General features: G+C 38.6%; 2 protein-coding genes across 6 annotated transcripts in view; one reads left to right on the forward strand and one right to left on the reverse strand.

Moving 5' to 3' along the window:
* The window catches only part of SIM2 (SIM bHLH transcription factor 2), a 63,439-nt gene extending 49,271 nt beyond the window's left edge, over positions 1-14,168 (forward strand). For both annotated transcript variants that reach the window (XM_074814339.1, XM_074814340.1), the window contains 3 exons: positions 1,270-1,438; positions 2,602-3,010; positions 9,819-14,168. In XM_074814339.1, the coding sequence (XP_074670440.1) occupies positions 1,270-1,438; positions 2,602-3,010; positions 9,819-10,546 (1,306 nt within the window). In that variant the 3' untranslated portion in view covers positions 10,547-14,168. The remainder of the gene's footprint in view (positions 1-1,269; positions 1,439-2,601; positions 3,011-9,818) is intronic.
* Positions 14,169-14,216: 48 nt separating this feature from the next.
* HLCS (holocarboxylase synthetase) overlaps positions 14,217-25,764 on the reverse strand; it is a 126,255-nt gene continuing 114,707 nt past the window's right edge. For all 4 annotated transcript variants that reach the window (XM_074814334.1, XM_074814335.1, XM_074814336.1 and 1 more), the window contains 3 exons: positions 23,036-23,150; positions 19,131-19,344; positions 14,217-18,615 (listed from right to left, as the gene is read on the reverse strand). In XM_074814334.1, coding sequence (XP_074670435.1) covers positions 18,447-18,615; positions 19,131-19,344; positions 23,036-23,150 — 498 coding nt within the window. In that variant the 3' untranslated portion in view covers positions 14,217-18,446. The remainder of the gene's footprint in view (positions 18,616-19,130; positions 19,345-23,035; positions 23,151-25,764) is intronic.

A 25,764-nucleotide genomic window follows, 5' to 3' on the forward strand; every position in this document is an offset into this window, starting at 1 on the left:
CTAAGAGGGATAAGTGATAGTGAAAAAGACCGTGACTGAAAAGACTATCTGTGAGGGAAAAGAAAAAAAAGGGATAGTGGGCATCCCTTGTGTTGAATAGTGTAAAAAAGCAGGGACTATATGCTCTTTTCTTTTATCTAAACTGGTCCATTTCCTATCTGGTTTGAAAGTAAAATGTGTTTGCATAATGTGTGTGGTAGGATCGTGTGTGTTTGCGTATTACAATGTTGTGATACCTGCCTTTGGGGAGTTAAAGTGTATGAGTTGAGAAACCATAGGGTGTTTCTTTAAATTACTTGAAGTAGGTACTCAGCCCTAGACACACTGGCTAGTGCTGCCCTCATCCCTGTACGGATGTGAGAGGCAGCAGCATGAGGTAAAGACTGAGCCATGCAACCTGCTTGCAAACCATGAGCTGGGGCAAGTGATTTGAGTTAAAGAAGGACACTGTGCCAGGGATATAACAGCATATTCTTGAGTTGAATTTACTTCCAGGTTATTCACCTTCAAAAACTGATGAAAATGAGTTCTAGATAGAAATTGAGAGAGAAGTAGGTTTTTTTTCTAATTATCCTTTCAAAAATATGCTCCACTGTTGCTACTGTCAAAACCGGGGGAGACCATTTAATCACCAGAACTGTATCAATTAATGCTTCAAAATACGATGCATAGTCTGCTCTTGATTTGTTTTTTAGCCTCTTTTGTACAAAAATCTGTCCTGTCTGTAGGGCAGATAAAACTGAACAGAACAGAGCAGAAATGAGAGTCTAGAGACTGTCAGAAAAACAACATTGCAGCTTCTGTGGTGTAGTTACAAGCACATTGCGCTGACAGGAGGGGAACATCTCTCTTTTTCCTTTCCTCAGGACTAACTGGGAGAGCCAGGGCAGAGACCAAGTCCTGATTGAGGATGAGACAGATTAATTGATCTGTGTCTTTCTATCAGCTGACATGGCTGTGAGTCCAAACTGCAGGGTGCCACAGATGGCTGAGAAGAAGTTGGCACAGCTTAGGTTCAGAGAGTGGGGACACTTCAAAGATGTTAACACGGTTCCGAGTAGAATGTTTGTGACAGAGTTGCGCGGGGATGGGGTCAGACCATAAGAATCACTGCCTGCTGCCATCCCAGACTTGCACTGCAGACTCAGTGAAAACCTTGGAAGAATGAAAATGAAAACATTGTGAAAGCTAACATGTATTTTCAAAGGAGCTATTTTGGATTTGTGTGGTATGTTTGAGTATGTAATTTATTGGACTGTTCTTTTGCAGAGATATTGAGTATAAGGAACTTCAGTTGTCACTGGACCAGGTTACCATTTCTAAGTCACAATTTTCATGCAGAAACTCAGTATCTACCTCACAGGAAACAAGGAAAATTGTAAAACCCAAAAGTAATAAAATGAAGGCAAAACTCAGAACAACGCCTTACCCACAACAGGTAACTTTTTCAGCAATATTTACTTACCAACTGTTGTTGTAGATTGCTTGGGAGAGGACAGAGATCATCCAGAACTGAACTTATTATAAAACTGGCCATAGTATGCTCTGGTGCAGGAACTCCCTTGTAGGCTGGAACATAATTAGACCTGTTTGTTCTGGGGGTGGACAGCACAAGTAGTACAAACCAACTCCAGCGAGTGATGCAAACACAAAAACTTTTGGATATGGAGTATGCAAAGTACTTAAAAAAAAAAAAATGTGCTTTCTTGGTAAAAAGAAGAAAAACATGTACTAAGAATAACTGTTGTGAAAATTTGCACTGGTGTACAATGCATCTCACTCACTGGTGATATGCAGGGTTCTTAATGTCACATTGGTATTAGTGGTTTACTATGCTGAAGAATGTGTCATAAGGATGAATCCTAGCAAACAGAGCATTGGAGTGGGATTTGGAATAACTCTCACTGTCACTGGGTGGGCTAGAACCAGGTGTGAAAGGAAACTATGAAGATTGTCCATAAAACCGGGTTGGTGAGACTGACACCCACCGTGAGACATTCTGAAACTTTGCAACGAATATTGTTGGAAGGGGCTATTATTGCCTTAAAACAGTAGTGAATGTGGCTAGCACATACACTGCATTTAAAACAGTGAGAGCCCAAAAAGCATTTGGAATCTGGGGAGGAAGGTAGGAGCGAGGGGGAAGAGAAAATCATTGTGATAGAAGCTGATGCAAAGGACAGATTTTGTCTTCCTGACATTCTAAAGCTTGACATGCTAACATATGCTAAATCATATTCATGGTCTGCTACTCCATTTATCTGTGACTTCCAGTGCTTTGCAACAACATTCTGCCCTCTAGTATTTACAACTGTCTACACTTACTAGCTAAAATCCAACTGGCAAAATTATCAGATAAACCCATAACGTTAGGACGACAAAATAGTTCTTTGTTCCCATGTTAAGTGAAGTTATCATGAAGACAGGGAGCTTTAAATGCACTGGTAAGCCAGTCCCATTAGCCAGTGAGACTGCAGTTCAAGGAGGCCCAGCTCTGGGTGCCTGTATGATATGTTATGCAGTTTCATATAAAAGTTAGTCATTTAACTCTCTTCCCTTCCTTTTTTTTTTTTTTTTTTTTTTTTTTCTTCTTTCCCCCAGCAATACAGCTCATTCCAAACAGACAAACTGGAATGCAGCCAGGTGGGGAACTGGCGATCCAGCCCTGCAGTGAACGCTGCCACCATTCAAGAACAAAACTTCCATTCAGAAAACAGTGAACTTTTATATGCCCCATCATATAGCTTGCCTTTCTCTTACCATTATGGACACTTCCCTGTAGATTCTCATGTCTTCAGTAGCAAAAAGCAAATGCTGCCTTCAAAGTTTGGGCAGTCTCAAGGAGCACCTTGTGAAGTGGCTCGATTTTTCTTGAGTACACTGCAGACAAATGGAGAATGCCAGTGGCATTATGCCAACTCCTTGGTACCCAACAGCCAGTCACCATCCAAAAATCTTCCTGATCAGCCAGTGAACATCATTCGACACAATCTTGCACAGAGTTATGAAGGTGGGTATCATTTTAAAAAAAGAAAAAAAGCAAAGCAAAGGTGTCTAGAAAAGATTTGTAATTGTAGTTTGAAAACAGAAATTACGAGATGTTTAGGAAATACAGAAAACAAGAAACAGTGAAGGGTAAAAACCACTATATTTATAGTATTTACATGTTCATCCCTCTTCCCATTACCATCAACACTTGATTAGGAATATTATCAAAGCATCAGCTGCAAAAATGTATTCACCAGAATCACTTTTAGAACAGAGCAGAGATACCACCTCCTTTAACACTGGCACAGTTTACCTTCATGTTTTGCACTATCAGAGTTACTTAGTGCAATTGCTCAGGTAAGTAATTGCTGAAGTCAGAAAGAAACAAATGTACTTCAGCTCACATACAGAAATTAAAATAAACATGTTCTATTTCCATAAAAATTGAAGGTTGTCCTTCTAAGCATGAAGTCATTCTGAATGGCTTTACCTTACAGTTACTACAGTGAATGAGTAAATGAAATGCACCGTCTTCTGTTTTATTTGAAAATGCCTTCAGTGCTCCTCCCCAGTCAGCTGCATTATCTCTCTATACAGATGGTCAGCTCAAATACTTTGAAGGAAGCACTGAAGACATTGACTTCTCTGAGGTGGCGATCTATAAGAAATAACCATGCTAAACTATAGAGTAACTAAATGTAAACAAGCTCAGGATACACTCTAATCCTTAGATCCCATATATGTTACATCTATCTACATATACCATTTTGATTAGTTAAAAATTACTGATGAGGACTGACTGGTTGACAGACTGTTATACAATTAGATGGAAACATTCCTTTCTTTTAGCTTCATTGAGGATGGGACAGAGGAAGCAGTAGTGAAAATTTAAAATTAAAAATAGCTAGAAAAGACAGGCTCAGGATTCTTGAATACCAGAAACAAGCATTTATTCACTTAGGGACTTGACATCAGATATCCTAGATCTGAAGGGAATATCTGCAGATGTTAAAAGCTGAGCTTGCTACATCAGGCAGAAGATGGTACCAGACATCAAATGTGTCTCCCACAGAGGAGTAAATAACTTCTGCCCAGGGTTTTGTCCTTCACAGGATCGTTTGACCTCACCCAGCTGATTGACCTCACCCAGCTGACTGTAGCATTTTATTTTACTGTTCTGTGTTTAGGTTGAAAATGAGCAAGACTGAAGCACTTCTCACAGCTTAGTGCAGGTTAAATGCTTTTTCTGAGTTCATGCTCCTCTTAATGTGCTGGCTTCCTTTTGTTGCTGTTGTGAACGGGGTGTGAAAGGAGTAGCTTTAGACCAAAAATAAGAAATGGTTTTGTCCTTACTAAAGATGCTGTATCTTTGTGGAAAAGAAAAAAAAAAAAGCTAGATCTTTTGAGGATAAGTATAAAGATTGAAGTAAACCCTGCAGATCCCCAGTAAGTCTGCAGGAACAAAGCTGTTCTAGGCATACAGAAGTCAGCCCAGCTTTTCTTCTCTGCTTCCAGACTAACAGATGCCATGAGACTGATCAAGAAAGTAGATCCACCCCTTGCTGGTCAGAGGGTGCCATCAGATACACTGAGAGTGGATGTGGAAAGAACAGTCTGTTCAGAAAACAGTCTGTAAAATTGATTGTGGCCATAACATTTGCCAACAAAGCCCAATGAGCATAGCAGCAGACAAGCAATTTACCATCAGTCGGTTGATATGGGCAGATAACTCCAAGTAAATATATTAAGTCAGAAGGATTCCACAGGAATAGTGTTAAATATGTTAGGATAGAAAAAAGCCCAACAAAAAACTGCAAGCAACTGCTGGTATTTTTCAATTTCATCATGCATGCATACCTTCACCACTTCCTCATGAACAGGAAAGTGGAGCTGTGATACCAGTGGTTCTTACTTCTGGTTCTACTTCTGCTTAACATTTTGTTGTTTAAGTTGGAATATATTGGTTCTCTTTTGAGCACAGATATATTTTAATGGATGTTTAGCTATTGGGCATTTGATGAAAACTGACTTGGTACAATTAATTCTCTGCAAAAGCATTTACAATTGTACTATTTAGGAAGGAAAAAAGAATATGGTGGAACTCAGACCTGGTCAGAGATCATTGCTTGAGTTTACACACAGTGTTATAAGAGGGGAAAGAAAAATGGAGCCTCCACTGCAAAAAGGATTTATATCTAATTGTTCCAGAGTTTGTTTCCTCCTGAGGCAGAATTAGCCCTCTTGTACTTTTGCTGAGGTTGGTGGCAGAAGAGAAATCTGAAACTTTGGAAGCAGCTTTTTGCTTTGAATTGAATGGGGCATCTGATCTTCCTTACGTTGTCAACTGCTGCTTTTTCCAGCGGTTCACTGAAAAACTGACAGCCAGTAAGCTTCAAAGCAGAGAGGATCTGCTTAGCGTCATTATCTTCAATCCAAAGGCAATGCCAAATATGACATCTGGCAACCGGGTTGGATGGAAGGGCTATTCCACATCACATCCATAGAAACATCTGCCAAAAATGCCGTAGGCCAGAGACATTTTTCTCTATGGAAAATAGCTTCTTTTGGAGAGATCAGAGATTTTAAGATGATCGTGCCAAGCCATCAAAGCTCTGGAAAAGCACGTAGCAGATAAAACTGCCTGCCAATCAGATGCTGCCGCCTCAGAATCTGGTTTTGAAGCTTCTTCCACTTTTTTCCAGCTGACCTAGTCAGCAGAAAAGAAACTCACTTCAGAGAAGGCAACTGTATTTGGAGTCAGGGAAGTTTTCTTTTTACACTTGAATGGATACATTACTACTGTGGGTATCGCAGTACCCACTTCTCCTTAAGTTATGCTGTTGGCCAGTCTGTACTTAGTGCCACTAATCACACCAAAACTCAGGAAATTATGAAAATACTAAGAAGATCTGTGAAAAAGCTCTGGTTTATCTTCCATCCCCAAACAAACTCCCCAGGTTTCCAGGGACTACTGGAAGAAATACATGACATCTTTTGTGAAAAGTGTGTTCCACTAGAGACAAAGAGGGCTTGAAGATCATGTTGCCGTACTATTGTTTTTGGAGGGAGAATAATGGAGAACATAGTAATTACAACATCAGCTGATGCCTCAGATTGTTTGCAATCAGGGTTCAGATCAGGACACAGCACAGATATTGAGCTAATCTAAAAGATGTCTTTTTCATGGACATGGACAGTATTAAGACCTGTTGTGTCTTTGCCTTGTTTGACATGGAGGAAAATCAGCACACCTTTGTGACACAGGAGCGTGTGACCTGAGCAGTACAGGTCTGCTCATTGGTCTCAGCAAAACTCAGTGACTCAGCAATTGCTCCTCTAGTCTGAAGGCCCTCTTGTACAAAGGATCAGGAAACATACTGAAACATCACGGGCTACATGTCAACATTCAAGTGGTGGCATATTGTCTTTTCAAAACATAGAGTAACTGTCAGGAGTACACTCTTCTGAAATTAGTGTAGATCAGAGAGCCTGAGAAAAAACGTGCAAGACAAAGCATGCATGAAGAGGGTTTCAGTTCTGTCCTAAAAACAGACAAGGCTTTTTACAGACAGGATGTAAAACTCTGCTGATAAGGCCTACATACCTTTTGCACGAAGATGAGTGCTGAGTACCAGACTTTCTTTGCTTTAACCTGGTTCCAGGATGCCTTTCTTTCATTTTTACTGAAATAGATAGGGGCAATGGGAGAACAAGGAGCAGCTCTACCTACTAACGTCTTGGTACAGAAAGGCATGTTTGTGAATGAAATACCTTCTCTGCAAGCATCTTTCCCAACTGAGCACCATCTGATCTTTGACTGCACTATTTAAAGGTGAGGAGGGAATGCTCCTTGCTTCAGCACTGTTTGACAGGGAAAAGGTCGCTCTAGTATACTGTAACTATGAATAGACACGATATGTGTTAAACAAAGACCACTACCTGCTAGAGTAGCCTTCCCGTTCCCACTCGGATGGTTGGATGCTGAAATCTGAGCAGCCTGCCAGGTGATGGGGCTCTTATCTCTAGGTTTTCCCTCCACTTGCCCAAGCTGCACCCCGTGTGCCAGTGGGAAAGCAGAGCTACTTGGCAAGAATTACAGAGACATGATGCCTGAAGGACTGAGTTGACTGTTGCAGTTGTAGGCTGCTGTGAATGGAGGTGGTATAAGTAAGCATAAAGGGCCTTCTAGAAAGCTGCTGTCACTCTGGTATGATATAAACCTTGGGTGTGCAGTGTATCTACCTCACTTGGCACAGCTGAGTTGCTCTGGCAGAAGAGTGGTCTGGAAAGCACCCCAAATTAATGCACTGGCTTCGACGACTGTAAAGCATTTTCAGGGCTGGAGCAGTGCAGAACGCATGGGGTCCCCGTGCACCTGCTGAGGCAGGTACGCTGGCAACTGCCCACACGTCACATGGGTGGAAGCAATCCTGGGGTGCTGCCCTTCTACAGCAATACAAAGCAGCTGGTCAGCTTTCTATTAACTTCTGTATGAAAAACTCCCCAGGAGGAGTCTGTCCCAGGGCATCCTTGGGTTTCTGTCTGCAAAGGAAGACAAAAGCAGATTTAAGTCTAGCTCCAGTAACTGTTCTGAATGTCAGCGGACAAAAACAACTGTGCTCTGTTGCACTGCAGACATGACTTGCTTAACTGTCTGGTCTAACTCCATGAATGTGCTGACAACTTTAATGGAAGCCTGCAAACAATTAACCAGACGCTTACCTTCTTCCTCTGCAAAAGAGATGAAACTCATGTTTGAGAAACAGCATATAACAAAATGGATATCCTGTAAATCTCCCAAGTATGCAAATTACTTCTTGGTACCAAGAAGGAAGCCACCAGCCCAGCAGAATTTGAGATTACAGAAATAAAGATAACAAGACAGGGGTCAACTGTTTGCCATGATGCTTCAGCTTCTTACCAGTGTGGGCTCTAAAAATGGAAACAGACAATCTTTTGTCAGAGATTAGAGGACAGTCATGAAGTAACAATACTCCATGCTGCAGTAAGAGCACAAACGCATCGCTCCTGTGGATGTCTTAAGTGGGAAAAACACTAAAAGCAGTACACCAGATTAGTTAAACCATATTAGTTATGTGTCAGTAGCTCTTAGCATGTATACTTATTTCATAGTAAAAATGCCAAACACGAAGTTAAAATTATAGTAGTATAATTACACTGGTAAAATTTCCAAGTATCAAATCAAAATGGCTGAATCCCATTTTGATTTGTGATCTAAGAGGGCCATTTTTCAACAGCTGATGAGAATTCATTTTACTTAGGATTGCATATACTTCTTGGTACAAAATATATACCTGGAAATTAAAAAGAGTAACTTGAAAGGTTGTTGTTTCTGGGAGGGTGGTGGGTTGATCAAGAAGAAATTGGATCCAGATTCCTGTTTAAATTCTGGTGTTAATTATGTGGTGCAACTCCCTCTGAAATTAATGAAGCTCTGCATATAAAAAAAGGTACAATTGAGCCATTTCTGCTTCCTCTGTTATACATGAAGGCTTTGCCAGTCTACTATAGCACAGGGAATATTTAATTATTAGTGGGTACAGTTACATCAGCAACCACTACAGGGAAACTCCAAAACTTTTAAGATGTTGAATAAAATTTTGAGAAGAACAGAAAATCCCTTTTGTAAAAGGCACTTCAGTGTCCAGGGCTTTCAGTGAGCATAACACCAAATAGAGTTTAGGTTTAATTTGAGAAATTTGCTAAGTGCCTCATTTAACCTTTAACATAAAACTTTCAAATATGCCTTGGAGGAACAGTGTAACTGTCAAACTGTTCATCCTACCATTTGTACACCATTTGTACATAAAGGAAAAGCTGAGCAAGCAGAGCAGAAAATGATAAAAACAACTCAAATTGTTTAAGGGTTCAGCTACCATGCAGAAACTTAAGAGAAAACATAAGATTACTCAATATATTTTAGAGGAAAAGCCTGAATAGAAATCCTAGGTTCATAATCTCTTGAAAATTTAAGAATCTAGCTTCTGATCTTCCACGCACATCCAGCTTAGTACTTCTGCATTCAAACAAACAGTCTCAGTGTGTGTTGTAAATTACAATTATACATACAGCTTTATTACATGATAGTTCCTTAAAAGCAGAGATACAGCATTACTCAAGAAGTATTTATGTTGCTTTTCAATAGATGTCTTTAACATCTGACGCTAGTTTTTCAGAGAGAAAAAGCAAAGCCTTTAACGTGACACAATCTAGATATTACGTATATCACAAGTAGGTATCACAAATTAGATACTGACATGTCAGTATCTAATACTACACAGTCTCTTCTTTCCTTACAGGGGCAAGTGTCCAATACATTTCCACAGTGACAGGAAGAATAAATTGTTTTATTCTAATCATTGAATCATCGATATGTAATAAATATTACCCATCCTTTGGTAAATAATTTGATATATCTCTGAAAAGAGGTAACTTAAGGTCAATGTTTTTGATAGCAGGTCACATTTCCAAATATTTCTTTGGTTTAATTTCCCCCGATTTAACTACATCAGTAATGACTGATTTATAATTATTCAGTCAAACAAATGGGCATTTCACATGGAAAACCTTTCCAGAATTGTTCAATGCTGTTGGCCCTTCTGAAGGGGTTGGTTTGTTTTTACTTTTCAGCACTGTCTTAAAGAGACTTCTCCAAAGCCACTGAGGCAAATGGGAACGTCTCCAGTGTCTTCACTGGGACTCGGATCTGGCCCAAGCCAAATGCGTGTTAGAGTTCCGTCATAAAAAGTGTTAGAGTCTATTACATGAGCTCACTGTCAGTAATTAACATGTTTTCTCTTTCCCGCAAGTGCCCATATCAAACAGAAGATACAGCCAAGATGCTCTATCTGACAACTTTACAAGCTGCACAGCACCCATGCCAGGCAGCAGATACAAAGAAGAGATTTATGATTCTGGCATCACAAAACCCAACAAAATAGAAACCAGGATTCAGGCACCTCACCAACTCATTAAAGAAGAAAACAAGTTAGCTTTTAACAGAGACCTACAAGAAAAAATCAGTATTAATGAAAGTTCTTTTTCAAACTCAATAGCTAACTCCTTGCTGCCAAAATCAGAATGTTTCCAGTCTAAAACTATAGGACAATTAAGTCATCTCCTGCCAATGCCCTCAGTGTATGAGCAAACAAGAAGGATTTGTGTGAAAGAACCCAAATATGGGCATATTAGTCACCATGCTACAAATCTAGATGAACTGGACAGCGATGAAAGAATGGCTGTAAAGCTTGATCATGACTCCGAAAGTGAACGTGTGATGGATGTGAGACCCTCTGGACAAGTTCCATTTGTGCTTCTAAATTATCACCATGTTTTAGCCAAACATGGTACCTTTCAAACTTCATCATGTACAGCGACAGGACACGTAGGAGAAAACTACGGATATAATTCTGAGGAAGTAAATACCTTTATTTACAAAAACCAAAGCCCCTCCTCAGCTTCTTCTCCAGAAACCCACAAAGAATCTGCACTACCCCATTATATTGGAACTTCTGTAATAATAGCCAATGGAAGGTGACGTTAATAGAGGAGTATTTACATTTAATTAAGAAGCCAAACTGTAATGATTTTCAAAAAGCATGAGAAAACATGGTTACATTTACTGAGCATAGCTGAAGGTCAATGAGGGACAGACTCATGTGTTCCTGGCAAGCCATGTGTAACAGGACCTTCAAGGTCAGGAAAAAACCCTACATCTAGCTTCCGTGCTTCATTGTCACAGATTAAGCTCTGGTGCCAGTGAGAAGACATGTTACAGATCTTATTTTTGTTATTTTATAGTGTGCAACGACATTAAATGATAGGTGTTATATGCAGAGATTTATATGAAGAACATTTTTTTCCTTAACCCCTCCTTCTCAAAATACATTCAAGATTTTTTTATCATTATAAACTATGCACTCTAGTTTAGGTATGTTTGACAAACTGTGTGAAACCTTACATCAACTCTCCGCCCACATGTTAAACACCCTGACAAATTAACTTTGTTTAAAAAGTGGTGATTTTTAGTATCCGTAATACAGCTGTACTAACTAAGCAGAACTCAGTTTGGGAAAAGCTTATTTATTAATTATCCAAAAGTTTTTAAACTAAATAAATCAAATCTAAATTTGATTTATTTAACATAGATTTCAGTGTTCTCAGATGGTTACCACCACCATTTATCTTGACAAGGAACGATATGACAAATTAATACATACAAAGATATGTATTAAAGGGTTACAGGTCTTGTCATGGCAAATTGGGACAAATCACGTAGCAGGGACTACAGACTATACCCCTTAAAAGGTTGTAATAAGAAAAAGAAACTTCTAAAACGTGTGTTTCACCAAGTATTCTGGGAGAATGCTGTGCAGATTTTCAAACCAGCTAGTCAAAAATACATCTTAATAATAGCACCAGAAATGTTTTCTTTATAGTCAAGGGAATAATGAACATTTATGCTTTATTTTAAACTTACCAGTAGACTTCTGAAGTTTGAAAGGTTCAGCTTTTAACACACTGAACTTCCTTAAGCATAAATCTCATTGTCAACACAAAGGTAAGATTAATATTTGACTCATTCGTGCACTTCACAAATAATGTCAGTGGACAACCCGAATACGGAAAGTCGAAAGTCATTGCACAACCACAAAACCCAAAGTTGCACTTGAAGTAAAGCAGAGTTTGAGTACATCGGGGTTTGGAACGGATTGCTTTGCACACATCTCAATTTGGGCTGATCAACTGTAGCAAGCGAAAAGCATACAGCACACATTTACCTTTTGTCCAGACTATTAGGAACAGATTTCCCCCCCTTTTTTTACTTCTTTGTAAAGTTTATGAATGAGGAGATGTCCGGATCTGTGTGTGTTTAATTGACACAGCCAGTCCACTTTGCTTTTCAACCACTTCCCCAAACATTGTGAGCTCTTGATAAAACAACAAATGACTCCCTAAATAACAGCTGTAAATACCAACAGTATCCAAGTCAGCTATACGTAGCTATATTTCTTTGCCTAATTCAAGGCTAACTTACACTTTAAAAACTTTCTCTATCAGACTCTCTCTAAAGAGACCTTTGCTGAAGAAAATGCTTACCTGGCTTGTGCAATATTGAAAAACACTTGCTCATGGATTGCACCTTGTCAGATAAAAATGTAACAAAATACACACTTTTAAAAATTATGTGTTTTCCATCTTCTATATGCAGCAATAATATTCAGTCACCTCCTTGTATGTATGAATATTTATTGCTATGAGTACACAGAAATACTTTTAAAATGTATGTTTGAAAACAATTTTCAGTGTTTTTATTGCTTCTTATTAAAAGGTTAACAGAGAAGGCTTTATGATGAAGTTAAATTGATGTTCACTTGGAAGCTCATGGTTGTCTGACCTTTTCATTTGCTAGAAAAGCATGAAAAATATCTTTTGTGATAAATATAACAAAAAATACCTAATCAGCCATTACCAGAATACTGATTTAAAAAACCCCAGCAGAACCAAACCATCATATTCACTCACTCAGTATGACTGTGCTCCCTGGTTCGTCTAACGCTCGAGAAGCCAGCAAGCCTACAGAAATGTCATGAGTGAATGTTACTGTCATTCTGACTTTATAAACTGAAGTGATGAGACACAAGTTGGCTCTGGTTAAAAGCCTTCACGAAGAGACAGCGTTACTAATTAACGGGCCCAACTCTTTAAAAGATACAATTATGCCAAGACTTGTATGTTAATTTCGTTAAATTCAAACTACGCTCTCTAAAGGAGTAACTGTCACTCTTTGCATCATTAAAAAGAAACCTGACGCACAACTCTCATACCACCCTTTTCTCTATACCTCATTAGTGGCACTGCTGCACACAAAGTCAGTCTGGTGTATTTTCTGTTCTTGTAAGTACTTCTCACTATAAAAACATGTTTTCAGGAACGTACAAATTAGGCTTTGGTTAAAAAAAGCGCCATTGATATTTTTCAGAAAATACCACAAAATATTTTTCCAGCGTCTACCTTGTTATTCACACTTCCAGGCTTTATGCAATGAGCCTGAGCAGAGGAGGTGTTCCATCATTTTCCTGCAGATGTTTTACAGTATGTGATATTCAGGTACATGAACTTTCCCTGTTAGGCAATAATGAATCAATTATGCATTCACATATGATAATAGAAGGTAGGTTTCAGAAAAGACCTGTGATTAAAAAAGCAAACGTCTGAAACATTTTTCCTGCCATTCCAAAATAGAAACAGCAATTGCATGTTCACATCTGGAACGTGAGTAAATTACACTGAGAGAAAAATAGGACTTTTAGTCCGTTAAACTACAGATGTTCATAGTACACTCGTACTGCACAATGCGGCACAGCCACTGACAGTGGCAATGTTTTTAATAATTGGAAAAAATTATGTCACAGGAGTGGAGTGTGAATTGGAATATATTATGAAAAATAACCTCATTTCTCTCTACCGTACCTGTTTGAGCCGCTATAGATACCTTTGTCATGCAACTTGATAGGATTTCAACTCTTAGGGGAGTTCAGACCTGGCAAGTAAACAATACGGAGAATGAGAGAGAGAAAGAGAGGGAGAGAGGGAATATTCTACCAAAATGTAAAGTTTGAAATGTTAATCTCATACTGAGGCCTCAAAGTTTTTATCCTATTACTAGAAACACCACAGTGTAAATAAGGTGACAAGGGAACAGACTTCTCTCCAGGTCGCAGTAGCCCTGTAATCTGAAAAATGGTATTGAAGTAATTTAATGAAATTAAGCACAGTGGACAGTAGATGTAAAATCAGAGAATGTATCACTGAGAAAGTGCAATTGAATGGGAAACCTGTCCAATTATCAGTATTTCTCTAAAAATCACAAAACAGGAGGACACCAAGTATTTTTTCAACATTTCAGTCATACTTCAAAAACACCACAGAGAAAATTTCATTATTCCATTTTTTCCTGAAGATTAGATTTTGCTTTTTTTATATGATGCAGATAAAAGCTATTTGGCAAACGTAGGTGAAAAAAGCACGCAAAACAAACAACCTATTAATGCTCAGAATTATATATGTATTCCCTAAAAATGTAAAGCATTTTTGCTTATTTATTATGTAAAACAAAACTGTTAAAAAGTTAATAAAATCCTGTAGCCAAAGGAAAAGTGAGTTGGATTTCTTTTTTACTACAAAAGACAGGGTTTCACAAAGAATAATGTTGCATATTTGAAAATTTATTTCAATTGTAGTATGTACTATATTTGACAGTTAATGCACTATAAAATACAAGGATTTTTGTTTTATTTATTCTATTTTAGCCACACTGCATTTTAAACGAAGACTCTCAGAGAACTGAAAATAACACAGAATCACTAATGAAACGCGCTAATGCAAGATGCTCAAACACGACATCAGTTTACAATTCTTCCCTGCAGTTCTTTTTTCCCAGCTGTGCGTGACGTGACCGCAGCCTGCGGCACGCCAGCATTTTCTGACCTCTGTTCTTTCCTCAGTCCAGATTTAATTTCTTTGGTGTCTGATCAGCGCGGTGCATCACGGCAGTAACTTATGCATGCAAATGCTTTTATCAACTAGTTACCCCCAGGAATCAGCTCTTTGTGGCACAAATGTTTTTCATGACAGATGTTAAGCTGTACTTCATTTTTTTCTTTAAATATATCTACTGTATATTCCAATGTAGTTGCAGAGAGTGAATTTTTAGACTGCTGATGTCTTGTAGCAAAGAAATAAAAAAATGTTGTACGATGAAGCAGCAGCACAAAGGATTAAATGCTTAAATATTATTTCTAGATAATAGCCCTTGAAGTAGATTATATTTGTTGGATATATTTTAAAAAAATGCTCTGAAGTCTTATAAAACCTTTTACTAGAAGTGAGATGTACTGCTTGAACTCTTAAACGATAAGTACATTACTACTTTTTCAAATCTTTGGAAACAGCATTGGTGCTGACTGGACACAACCCGCCTACTCTTTCTGAACACAGACACGTGCCAGCACACCCGGCCCGCTCGGCAGAATTTTTCCTATCAATAAACAATCTCCACAAATATTTTCACAATGTGTAATGAGAAATGTTATAACAGAGTCCAGGAGGAAAAAAAAATGAAGTCACAGAAATACGGACACCGTAATAAATGTTTTTGAAAGCACTTCATCAAGAAAATAGTTTAAGATATGACATCAGCCTCACAGTGAAAGAGGTGTTTTACTAATCGGGACAGTTGAATGAAATTAAACATTTTCAGTGCATTACTTCTGGATCTGGAGTTGTCTGATTCTCTCTGTACCTATGTCCAGAGACACTCTATGCCACACTTGTCTCCTAGACCAAGAACAATAACAATGATTTTCATACAAAACTGTTGTGGCTTTCTGGGTGTGCCAAGTTTGGCATAAAAAGAGTAAGACCACCAGCTGTGCCCCCCATCTGCCCTCAGGTGAGTGTGGTACAGGAAGGGTCACTGGCCGCCTTGGCAGGACCACCTGCGAGTCAGAAGGACCTTACGCAGCTGCTCACTATACAACCGCAATTTTCTTTGCGCTGTTCTTTGGTTCTTCTGAAGGAAAAGTTGGGTTTGTAACAAACGCTTCACCCAACTCAAGGCTGTTTCCTCAAGACAACAGGTAGTTTTATATGCACAGAACAGGCCCCTAGAAAGTAGAGGCAAGTTGGTACATTCTCACGGCCCCCACCTATGCTCCAGCACACCCACACGTGGTTAGTTCTCATTTGCAGAAAGGAAGTTCAACGCTAAGTTTCTTTCCAATGCAAAAATTTTCAGGATAATCTTACAACTCAAGGTGAGAACAGAACAAGCTTTTCATTAAGAAGGCTATGATGAAATCCAAAAGGAACAATAGCAGCCAGGAAGCGTTGCAGCATTTTACTATTAAAAATTCCATCTGCCTGCTGCTCAGATGCTGTGGTAACGTAGCTGAGTGAAGGTCTGCAGGTCCAGTCTGCCCCTCACACAGGAACATGCGTTATCATTCCTTTACAGTACTTGGCCCTAGCAAAGGGAGAGCATGTTTTAAGGAAGCAATTCAAGTCAAAACCTGATGCATGACCTGGTCATTAAAAGAAATCTACAGGCACTCATCAGTCTAACCGGAATATGAGCGAAATCAAACGTGCTTCCTATAGGCACACCCTGCAGAGAGAGTGTTTTAGCTACAAATATCAGCTTGAGGTACAGATCTCAAGTTTTGTAAAACTCTGTGGTTGGAAAAACAGTACCAGAGCTACGCTTTCCACAGCTGACCTGCAGCAGCACACGTTGCTCGTAAGCTGCTTGAAGGAGAAAGTAGAAAAGAAGTGAAGATGCACAAGGAAGATGTGAGTGTGCATATGCACACACACGTTTTTTTATACATGCATATATAAATGGTTTCTTATTTTTATTTAAACTTTATTAACTGAGACTCAAGTTTCATTTGATTATAATATCCATCAACATTTGATTCTGCAATAAAGGTAGTTGCCAAAAATTAAGAGCCCAAAGCAGTTTTGAAAGCATCTGGTGAGAAAAAGCAAAAACTGGTGTTCATGTGTATCACCTTAACTAAGCCAATTAACAGCTGTCTACACTCCACTATAGAGTTCTATGAAATATTGATGTGCAGTTTCATATGATGCGACTCACGGGGGAAAAGAAAACAGCAGGCTACGGACAACCAGGCACACAGACAAATCTACTGTGATATGGAGCATAAAATCCTAAATGTAATAGGGACAACTTAATTTCTAGCACTTGGTGCCAAACCACCTAAACCCTAATATGTGAGGATTACTCTAAATTACCATTACAGACTAGTTTCCTTGTTTTAAGAGTTCTTGGCTTTGTAACTGAAACAATCTACTAACATGTTCAGATTGTTTATGAGGTGAACTTTAACCTAAAAACCCCATTTCTGGCTAGTAGACAGAAGTCCTTTGTGGAAACCAATTTGCCTGATCCACCTTCAGTAGGGACGAGGTAATGTAATAAGCAGTGCTGCCTACTTGAGGAAATGAAGCTGGCCACATTGCACCTATGACAAACTTTTCATTTGCAGAGAACTGTTTGAAGTGCTGTGGTGGCCCAGCCTCCCGGTGCAAATTTGCCTTGCCCGGGAGAAAAACCCGACAAGCTGCCATTGCACGGAAGCCCCCACGTGCCTGTTTCATGATGCTTTCCAATCATGACCAGGCTGTTACACCTAACCTGGCACTGTGCCGCCAGCCCCCAAAGCGGCTGCTTTCAGGTCAGTGCGTGTTAAACCTCTCACTTTTAATGGTTAGTGGCAAACCAGATGCCCTGCTTTGGGAAAGGGGGTGACAACAGAAACAATGGAGGAGAATTGGGACACGGGCTAACTGCACGCTTTGTCGTTTTTACTGTAGTAGTTGTTTATGGCAGGGATTTTAAGAGCTGGGCATTTTCTCTAATTAACTTCATTGCTTAACTTCATTGCTATTACAACAGAATTACTATTAAATTCTAAACTACTTAGGACTTCCCTCTCCTGACGTGGGATTCTACAGTAACTTGGATAAGAAGACTGCAACGAGGTGATACACTACTCCAGTGGGCTATTCTTACGGGGGCTAGAGACTCTTGGAAGATCACGACTCAAAGGAAATACGAGATGATTTACTCAGATTCAATTGACTAAGAAGAGCAGAGTACAAATAATTTGGATGACCAGCCACAGTTCTTAAGTGCTGATGGAAAACTCTTCTAAAACTCAAGGCAGCCATGAGAGAGTTGCAGACCTGAGACCAAAGCACAGGATGGTAAATGGTTGTACAGGCCCACATGGAGGAGAATGAAATCAGCAAGGCTCTACACTTAGACCCAAATTTAAACACAGCAGTAATCCCAGTAATTCAGAAATATAGGATGAGCTCTTCCAGCTGTTTCCACTGAAGACAATGCACTAACCAGAATTTAGTTTAAAAGAACATAGTAAAAATGTAAATATTGTACTGCACTGTGCTAAAGTACAATAAAACCGTTAGGTTAATGGTTGGACTAGATGATCGTCAAGGTCTTTTCCAACCTAGACGATTCTGTGATTCTGTGTAAAAACACAGAGACACAAAAAGGAAATATTTAGCCACTTCAGCTTCTCAAAGAGAGTGTAAATGAAGAGAAGGTTCTGTTCACTGCCAAGTATTCCTTCGCAATCAGGCTCCTTCTAAAGAACAGATGCTTATAAAGAATGGCAACCTAATGTGTTTTAAAGTTAATATGAAAGAATATAAAGGCCTTCAGCAACCTTGAAGTTATCCATGTCAAAGTACAAATATATCAGAAAATCAGAAGAAAAAAAAATAAAAATCAAGCTATCAACTACCCTTCCCACCTTTAAGCAAGTTTAGCTGTTTGGTGCCAAACACTGAAGAGCCTCCCTTTGCACTCTGAGCTCTGAGGACTATTAATGCTTTGGGACTATGAGGTTTCTCAGCATGTCAAAAGAGTTGCCGTCTGGGTGCACAGACTCTACACCCTTGCCTTCTTCATGAACTTGAAGGAATCCATAATCATCTATCCCAACTATCCATGCGATCGGGCCCTCCTCACTGTGGAGACGGACTTGCTTACCGCTGCAAACAAAGAGAACCAGATGGTTAGGAATGAATTGGTGGACGCTGCACAAACAATTAAAAATAGCTTAGAGGACTAATGTCTAGCGGGATATTTTTACTTCCCACTTCGCTGGTTCATTACAGAGAATCATCTTTAGCGGCATTTTTTACCTTCTTTAATTTCTTACTGTGGAATTAACAGAGTTGGAGTTAATCCAAACAGTCTATTTTTTTAATAAAAGACATGAGTACAGCAGCTTCATCACTAGCTAAACAAATCATTCCCAATTCCCTTTGTTTTGAGATGATACATGTCAAACACCTAGAAGCATTTTTTAACTCATGCTAGTCCATTGATTTTACTATGTGCTATTTTAACTTGCCCTTAAAAAATTACATCCTACTTGGGAGTATATTTTAATTAAGTTACTAGTATTGAAGTCAATCTAGTAGAAAAAGTAGGAAAAGACAAAATATCCATGAGTTCTCTCTAATTTTCTTAAAAGAAAGTTTGAGATGAACTTTATACTTACCTGTGTATCCAGTACTTGTAGTAACGGGGAAGAACTCCGTTGGGCCCTTTCTCCTGAAAAATATCTATAAGCCTCTCTAGCACAGTCACAGTTCTTGCAATAAGACAGTCTGCAGTTAAAGGCTTCAGCTTTGTCCCCTCTTCCTTATTAAATTTTGTGATGAGATCATTGATGCATATGGTGGGGTTGCTGTTATTCACATTAAATCCAAAGCCTGAAGAAGACAAACCAAAAGAAGAGGACAGGATCTGTAAATACGAACACTTGGCTACCACCAGAAAGTCAGTACTTTATTCAGCTACCTGATACAATTATCTCTAAGGATGTTTCCAGTAGCTGTTTTCCTTCAGTCTCTTACACCTTTAAATCTTTCTACTTGTGTAATTACAAATCTCAGTCCAGATTTTACTTGTTCCTTCCCCTTAAAATGCCTCCTCAGAATTGTAGAAGCAAATCCAGTGCAGTCTTTCAACAACACACCATCCTATCAATGAGGGTTAGGAAGATGTAAGTGGTAACTTGCACACTGGTTACAATAACATTAAAATCTCAGGAAGCTGACAGGTCATTAGCTAATTGAGAGTAAATCATCGACCATACACTAAGATGGGAGTTTTACCTTTCAGTCTAAAATTTAATTAAGAGACCTTTCTGTTTACTACAGTTAGCTGACGGCATTTTCTGAAAATTAAGCCTTTTTACTCAGCTGATAAGCCTTGTTTGGCTAGCTCTGAAAAGCCCAGAAGACTTAACTTTGCTGCATAAGACTCCAGTTTGTTTAATCTATCTTCCCACAGCATATCCTTTAGAAGCCTCAAGTCTCTTGCTGAGATTTCTCCAGCTAGAATAACGTTGGCAGAATGCCTTTCTTATTTAAATATGGCTCTCGGGGCCTTTTTTTTAGCCTGCTGAAACAGGCTTTGAGAGATGTAAAGAAATATATTGTATTACCTGTTTATTTTTTTCTCCTAATAATTTTGATTTTTCTTTCCTCAGACATTTGGGATAAAACCCCTGTCAATCAGGTTTAGACATGATACACTGCCATCTGCAAGAAGGTCCAGATGCACTGTTTGCTATTCCAGATGCATTAATTTGCTATTAATGAGACTATTCATAAATGGAAATAATTTGTATTAACTATGAGGAGAAGGATCTCTTCAGTGAAAAGGAGTTTTTGACTTTTAACTAGTCAGAGAATGCATGCAAAGAAAGCTACAGCGATACAAGTGCTGATACACTGATCCTATGGAAATGAGGCAAAATGTATTATTGGAAAGAAACAAAGGAAAATTAACTGGAAAATATAATGTGCCATGCCAGTAAATCCCAACTCAGCTGTTTAAACTCAAATACAGCACAAGTGAAGAGAGAGTGACTGTGGCTGTTAAGGTGTGATTGGTCCTGTCAGGGTGCATAATAGGGCCTTGGAGTCCACCTGCAGGCTCAGGGTGCCCAGGCTTGTTTGTATGGAAATCGCTACTGCACAATCCAAAAACTGCCACAGATACAAGAGACATACTGAGATGACAAGCTCAGCTGAGGCAGAAGCACCTGGGGATAAAAGTATTGGCAAAAATGTAGCCAGCTAATTTGAAAAATATCAGGTGCTCAGGACTCTGAGGGCAATCTCTGCATTGCCCACATAAGAAGAGTGAAAAATAAACATTTATGCACTGATCTTGCAGTGTGCTGACGTGGCTAATACATCTTCCAGTTCTAGAGCGAGCCCTGGCTTTGGCATCTGTGCACTGTTCGGACATGCCTTAGCTGCACACAGAGGCAGATGGAGCTCTTGGAGGTCAAGCACATTGGCTCTCCCTTGCATTCCACTTGTGTTTGGCTACCTATGTCTGTTCTGAGTCTGGCCCTTACATTAATGAAGCATACTCTTCTGCAGAACTCTCCTTCCAAAAGTCTCGCAACAATTAAGTTCTTTAAAAAGAAAAAAAAAAAAAATTTTAAAAACATGTTTGAAAGTATGTTCATGAACTTTGTCACCTGTGAGGCCTTGAGCATGTGGTACAGGTGAAAAGGCAGGTTTGTCTTTTGCCGTATTCTTCTGAATTACTTCTCAGAGCAGTGAAGCCAGGTAGATAATCTTTGATTTTGATCATTACCCCCATATATGGGATACTCTTCATGAGTGTCATGTAAACAGTGAGGTCTAGGTAAGGAATCTGCATGACTGTAGAAAGGGGACGATGCATCTGGCTTACCTTTCCTGTTGTGGAAGTTTGATTTCATTGCTTCTACTAATACGAGAAGTTAAATATCATGAGTCACCCCTACTACTCTCAGTGACATACATCACTGAATGATGGAAAAAATCCTTTGACTAGTATGTGGCAAGTAAGTTTAAGTCTCAGAAGCTTCCAGGTGAAAGAAAGTTGATGAAACGTACATCTTTGTATACACCTCAGACCTATCACCACCAAGATGACTCTGACAGACCTCAGAGAGAAGGCATACAGGAAGTTTCCATTTGAATTTGAATGTTTTGGTGTTTAGGGTAAGAAACACAAGGTCCAAACCAAATATGTAATGTCCAAAGAGATATCTGATAAGATGAACTATTTTTTGAGCCATTTTTTTGTGTTAACTTTTCTTGTGTTAACCAGAACAGGCTCTGCAAAAACATATGGAAGCAGTCAATGCTGATGTGACACAGAGAGACTTTTTAAGTGTCTCAGTGCAACTTCCATTCTGTACATGTAGATTATTTACAAAATGAGGAAATAACAATTGAACAGAAAATTCAATGGCTGGGCGTGTTTTACAGAAGGAGGTGATGACTACTTCAATTGTTTTGCTTGTTTGCGCCTTAAAATTTGCAGGACCTTGACAGAAACAGTATCAGGCCCACACTCTCTTTGCAAGATACTTCACTTATCTACTGTGCTACATTAAAATATAAACCAAATATTATCATCATCATCTTTAACCTTTCAGACTTGCTAAGGAACTTTCATTTAGAGTTTTAGACATATCGAAGATAATTATTTTTGGAACCAGAACCTAGAGCTTTGCTGGAAGGTTTCTAAGCATGTCTGACAGATCTGTGCTGCTGCTGGTTAAGGGAAGAATTTCCCTTAACAAATAGCAGGATGATTATCAGACCTGAAATGATAAAAACACCTCATACTTATTTGTGCACCTAAATGTCTTTCCCTGTTACAGCACTGGGACTTGCTGGAAAATACATGTACAGTCTTTTTCAGATTGACTGTGCTACCTTTATGGAACCAGTTTTCCAGGTACTGTTTGTCTTCACAATGAACAGATTGTCACTCTTTGCTCTCTGACCTAGCCTTCCCAACTACTTTGCAAATTTTACTTTCTGAGAGAACTAAAGAAAGTATCAATTAATCAAATAATTACTTCACTGCTGCTTCAACACCAATATTCCAGTTTCTATAAAGGTATCAACAGAAACAAGTTATGCGTATATTTTAGAAGGATAAAAGGAGAAATTAAAACATTACTATGTGTATTTAGCTCTTTTTCTCCTGATTTAAAAGGCATGTTCTTTATTTAACTATTTGTAATGCTGGGAAAAAAAAAAAAGGAAATTGAAAAATATGGATACATTTTTCAGTATATTCTAATTCTGCAATAGACCAAGGAGGACATTTTCCCTCTCCCCTATAATGCTCTTTCTTTGAACTCCACTACATCAGCCCAGATGCTTGCATTTACGTTTTCCTTGTCAAGCACATGGAATTATTAAGAAGAATGAAAACATTTACTTCTCGTGCTTCCTTTTGATTTAACATTGTGCTTTATTTCCTAATGCCTGATGTCATTATTTGTTCTTGTCCTTATCATTTGAACTCATAAAGACATTAATAACACATTTCTTCATAAAAAAAACACTACAGAAAAGCTTGAAAATAGACATTTACCAATAAGTATATGAAATGTTGTTTCAATAAGTGTAGAGGTTACCAGAACTCCACCAAGCTTCATAAGATCGCTGTAGTAAATATCATTTGGCCATTTTACTCGCAGATCAATACCCTAAAGAAACAAAAACATACATTTAGAAATACTTTGCTATTCAATACTGATTATAAGAACATGCTTATTCCTTACTCCATATTCTATATTTTCTGTACCGCTTTGCCACACCAAATGTGATACTGTCAACTTCTCTTCATAATGAGAACCTATTTGAGTGCTCCACAAATGTTACTGAAAAAGTCATAGTAACATGATTACATGATTTACTAAGGAGGTTGGCAGCTATCAAAGAAAAGTGTCTATTAAAAAAAAAAATTATGGCAGATAATAAAGGCTTAGAGCAACCAAATGGAGGACTAAAGATACTAGAGATTTTCAGTATCAAAATTGTGAGGTTTCATAGAATTAATTTCCTTCATTCATGAGTGCCTATTAAAGATGTAAAGGATCTATCCAAGAAAGATACAAACTGTGGCAGCCACTGTGGCTCACTACTGATAAACAATCAGGGTAAGCCCACAGTAACATCAACACTGTATTTGAGAATCCTTGCAGAAACCAGACAAGGAGACAATGACATCTTGAATTTCAGAAAGGAAATTTAGCAGACAGGAGAAATTCCAGTTCACAACTATGTAAATACTTCAGTAATGTCCTAAATATATTCACGTTTTCGGCAGCTACGCTCAAGCAACACCATGGAGTTGGAAACACAAACTGTGCTGTGTGACACCATTCCAGTGCAATAGAGAAGTTTTTGTTGAAACCACAGAACTGAACTGAACTTTGCACTGGCTACTTAAACACAAAAAGAAAGCAAATGTGCTTCCTGCAGTTTGAAAAACTGCATATGACTCTATCCCCAGAGGCAAATTATGGGAGGTGCTCCAGGACTACAAGAGTCGCATTCCCTCCTATTGTAGATTATGAAATCCCTTTACAGGATGTGTGAAAACTGCACCTGGGTCCATGTCTACTTTCCTGACAGATTTAAAGGCCAGAGAGGAGTCCATTACACATACAGTGACAGGAAATACTACCTGATTTTGCTATCAAAGCATTCTAAGAGACAGTATCACCAATTCATATTCATTACGGAAAACAACTTGACTCTTCACACTGGGAAAAGATTTATAGAAGACTCCTGAGACATGCGAAGTATAACACAGTTAAACAGTATTATCAGTGTTGAGATCTTCCCAAGAGCTATTCAAGTAGATCTTACTTAAGGAAAACATACACCTGTAAGACACCAAACACTAGCTCTGCAACTGAAGTGACAGCAAGCATGAAGAACAACCAAGTCAACTGGGTATTCTCATGATGTAAATTACACAGCAGAGACTTTGCCACAAAATGGAGTTAACAAGGTACTGCACAACTATCCGTGTGTCAAAGAAATGATGGGTGTCATGTAATATGCTGGAAATGGAGCAGGTTCTTATCTTCAATTACTAGGGAGAGATGTCTGCTGTTCTTAGAATGGGAAAGCAAAGCATTCTCTTGATATAAGGCCCATTTGCATTTGCAGCACTAATATCTGACAGTAAAACTTCCAACTGAGTGGTCAGATTTTCTCTGTGAGGACCCAGAACAAAGGCCTCAGTTGCTGCCTCCTTAGCATAGTCATCATTTGTGACAATCCTAAAAATAATGACTGGTTGATAAACTGAGACACAGGCATATCAGATTTTGAATGGAAATCCTGAAATGGGCAAAGTGTGCTAAAGTATTATTAAGATTCTGACATACACCCACAGCGGTATGGAAATTTGGAGGAGAGAATGAAACCTCATCTATAGATTAGCCCATTCTTTGCAGCTACTGCAGTTTGCATGGCACAGATGTTCATCTGACATAAAGCAAAGCCCTATGTTACCGAAGTCTGAAGGGGAAATTAAAGCAATGAGTTTACGATAAATCTTTGAACTTCCTTGCTTTAATGTATTTGAGTCCAGACCCTTAATGTTTGCTTCACCCACTGTCTAGGGTGGATGTACTATCAAAGAGATTCAGTAGCTTTGTCTTGGTCATAGCAAGCTATGTATTGTACGTGTGCTATGTACAATACATGTATTATTGATACATGCTATTTTTATATTCATATTTAGTACTTCAGTCACCTTTTTCCTCTTGAATGGAATAAAATAAAAAATGCAACAGTATACCAGGGTAGGCATACAGAAGCAAAACCACCTCCATTCATAAATTAACTCCTTTCCCAGTCTGACTCATATTTTATAAAACTAACTCTTGTCCCTCCTATTTTAAATGGTTAAATTATTCACTCTAGCCAAATATTTTATATTGCAAATTTTAGCCTGAAGCATTTTGGTTTTATAGTCAAGTTATGAAGCACTGAAGTTAGAAGGTTTTAATAGAAAGGCTGACAGACCCTAAACTACAGCAAAGCTACTGGGTGCCACTATAATAAAGTTCATGTGTAAATGTGTATAAGTCATTGATTTTCTGTAATATAGGAAACATATGCTTTAGTTAACTACTTCTGTAAAATACCAAAGTTTTATAGTTAGCAAATATTAGGAAATGGTAACATTAAAAAGGAGATATATGAGGTGATGAAGAAGACTGGTTCTTCATTTTAATACTGATGACAGGACACTTGATTCCCTCTTGAGAGCAATACTCCTAAGTTCTTGCTTTAGAAATC

This window comes from Strix aluco, chromosome 2 (genome assembly GCF_031877795.1).
Source record: "Strix aluco isolate bStrAlu1 chromosome 2, bStrAlu1.hap1, whole genome shotgun sequence".
In the NCBI taxonomy this organism is placed as follows: Eukaryota; Metazoa; Chordata; class Aves; order Strigiformes; family Strigidae; genus Strix; species Strix aluco.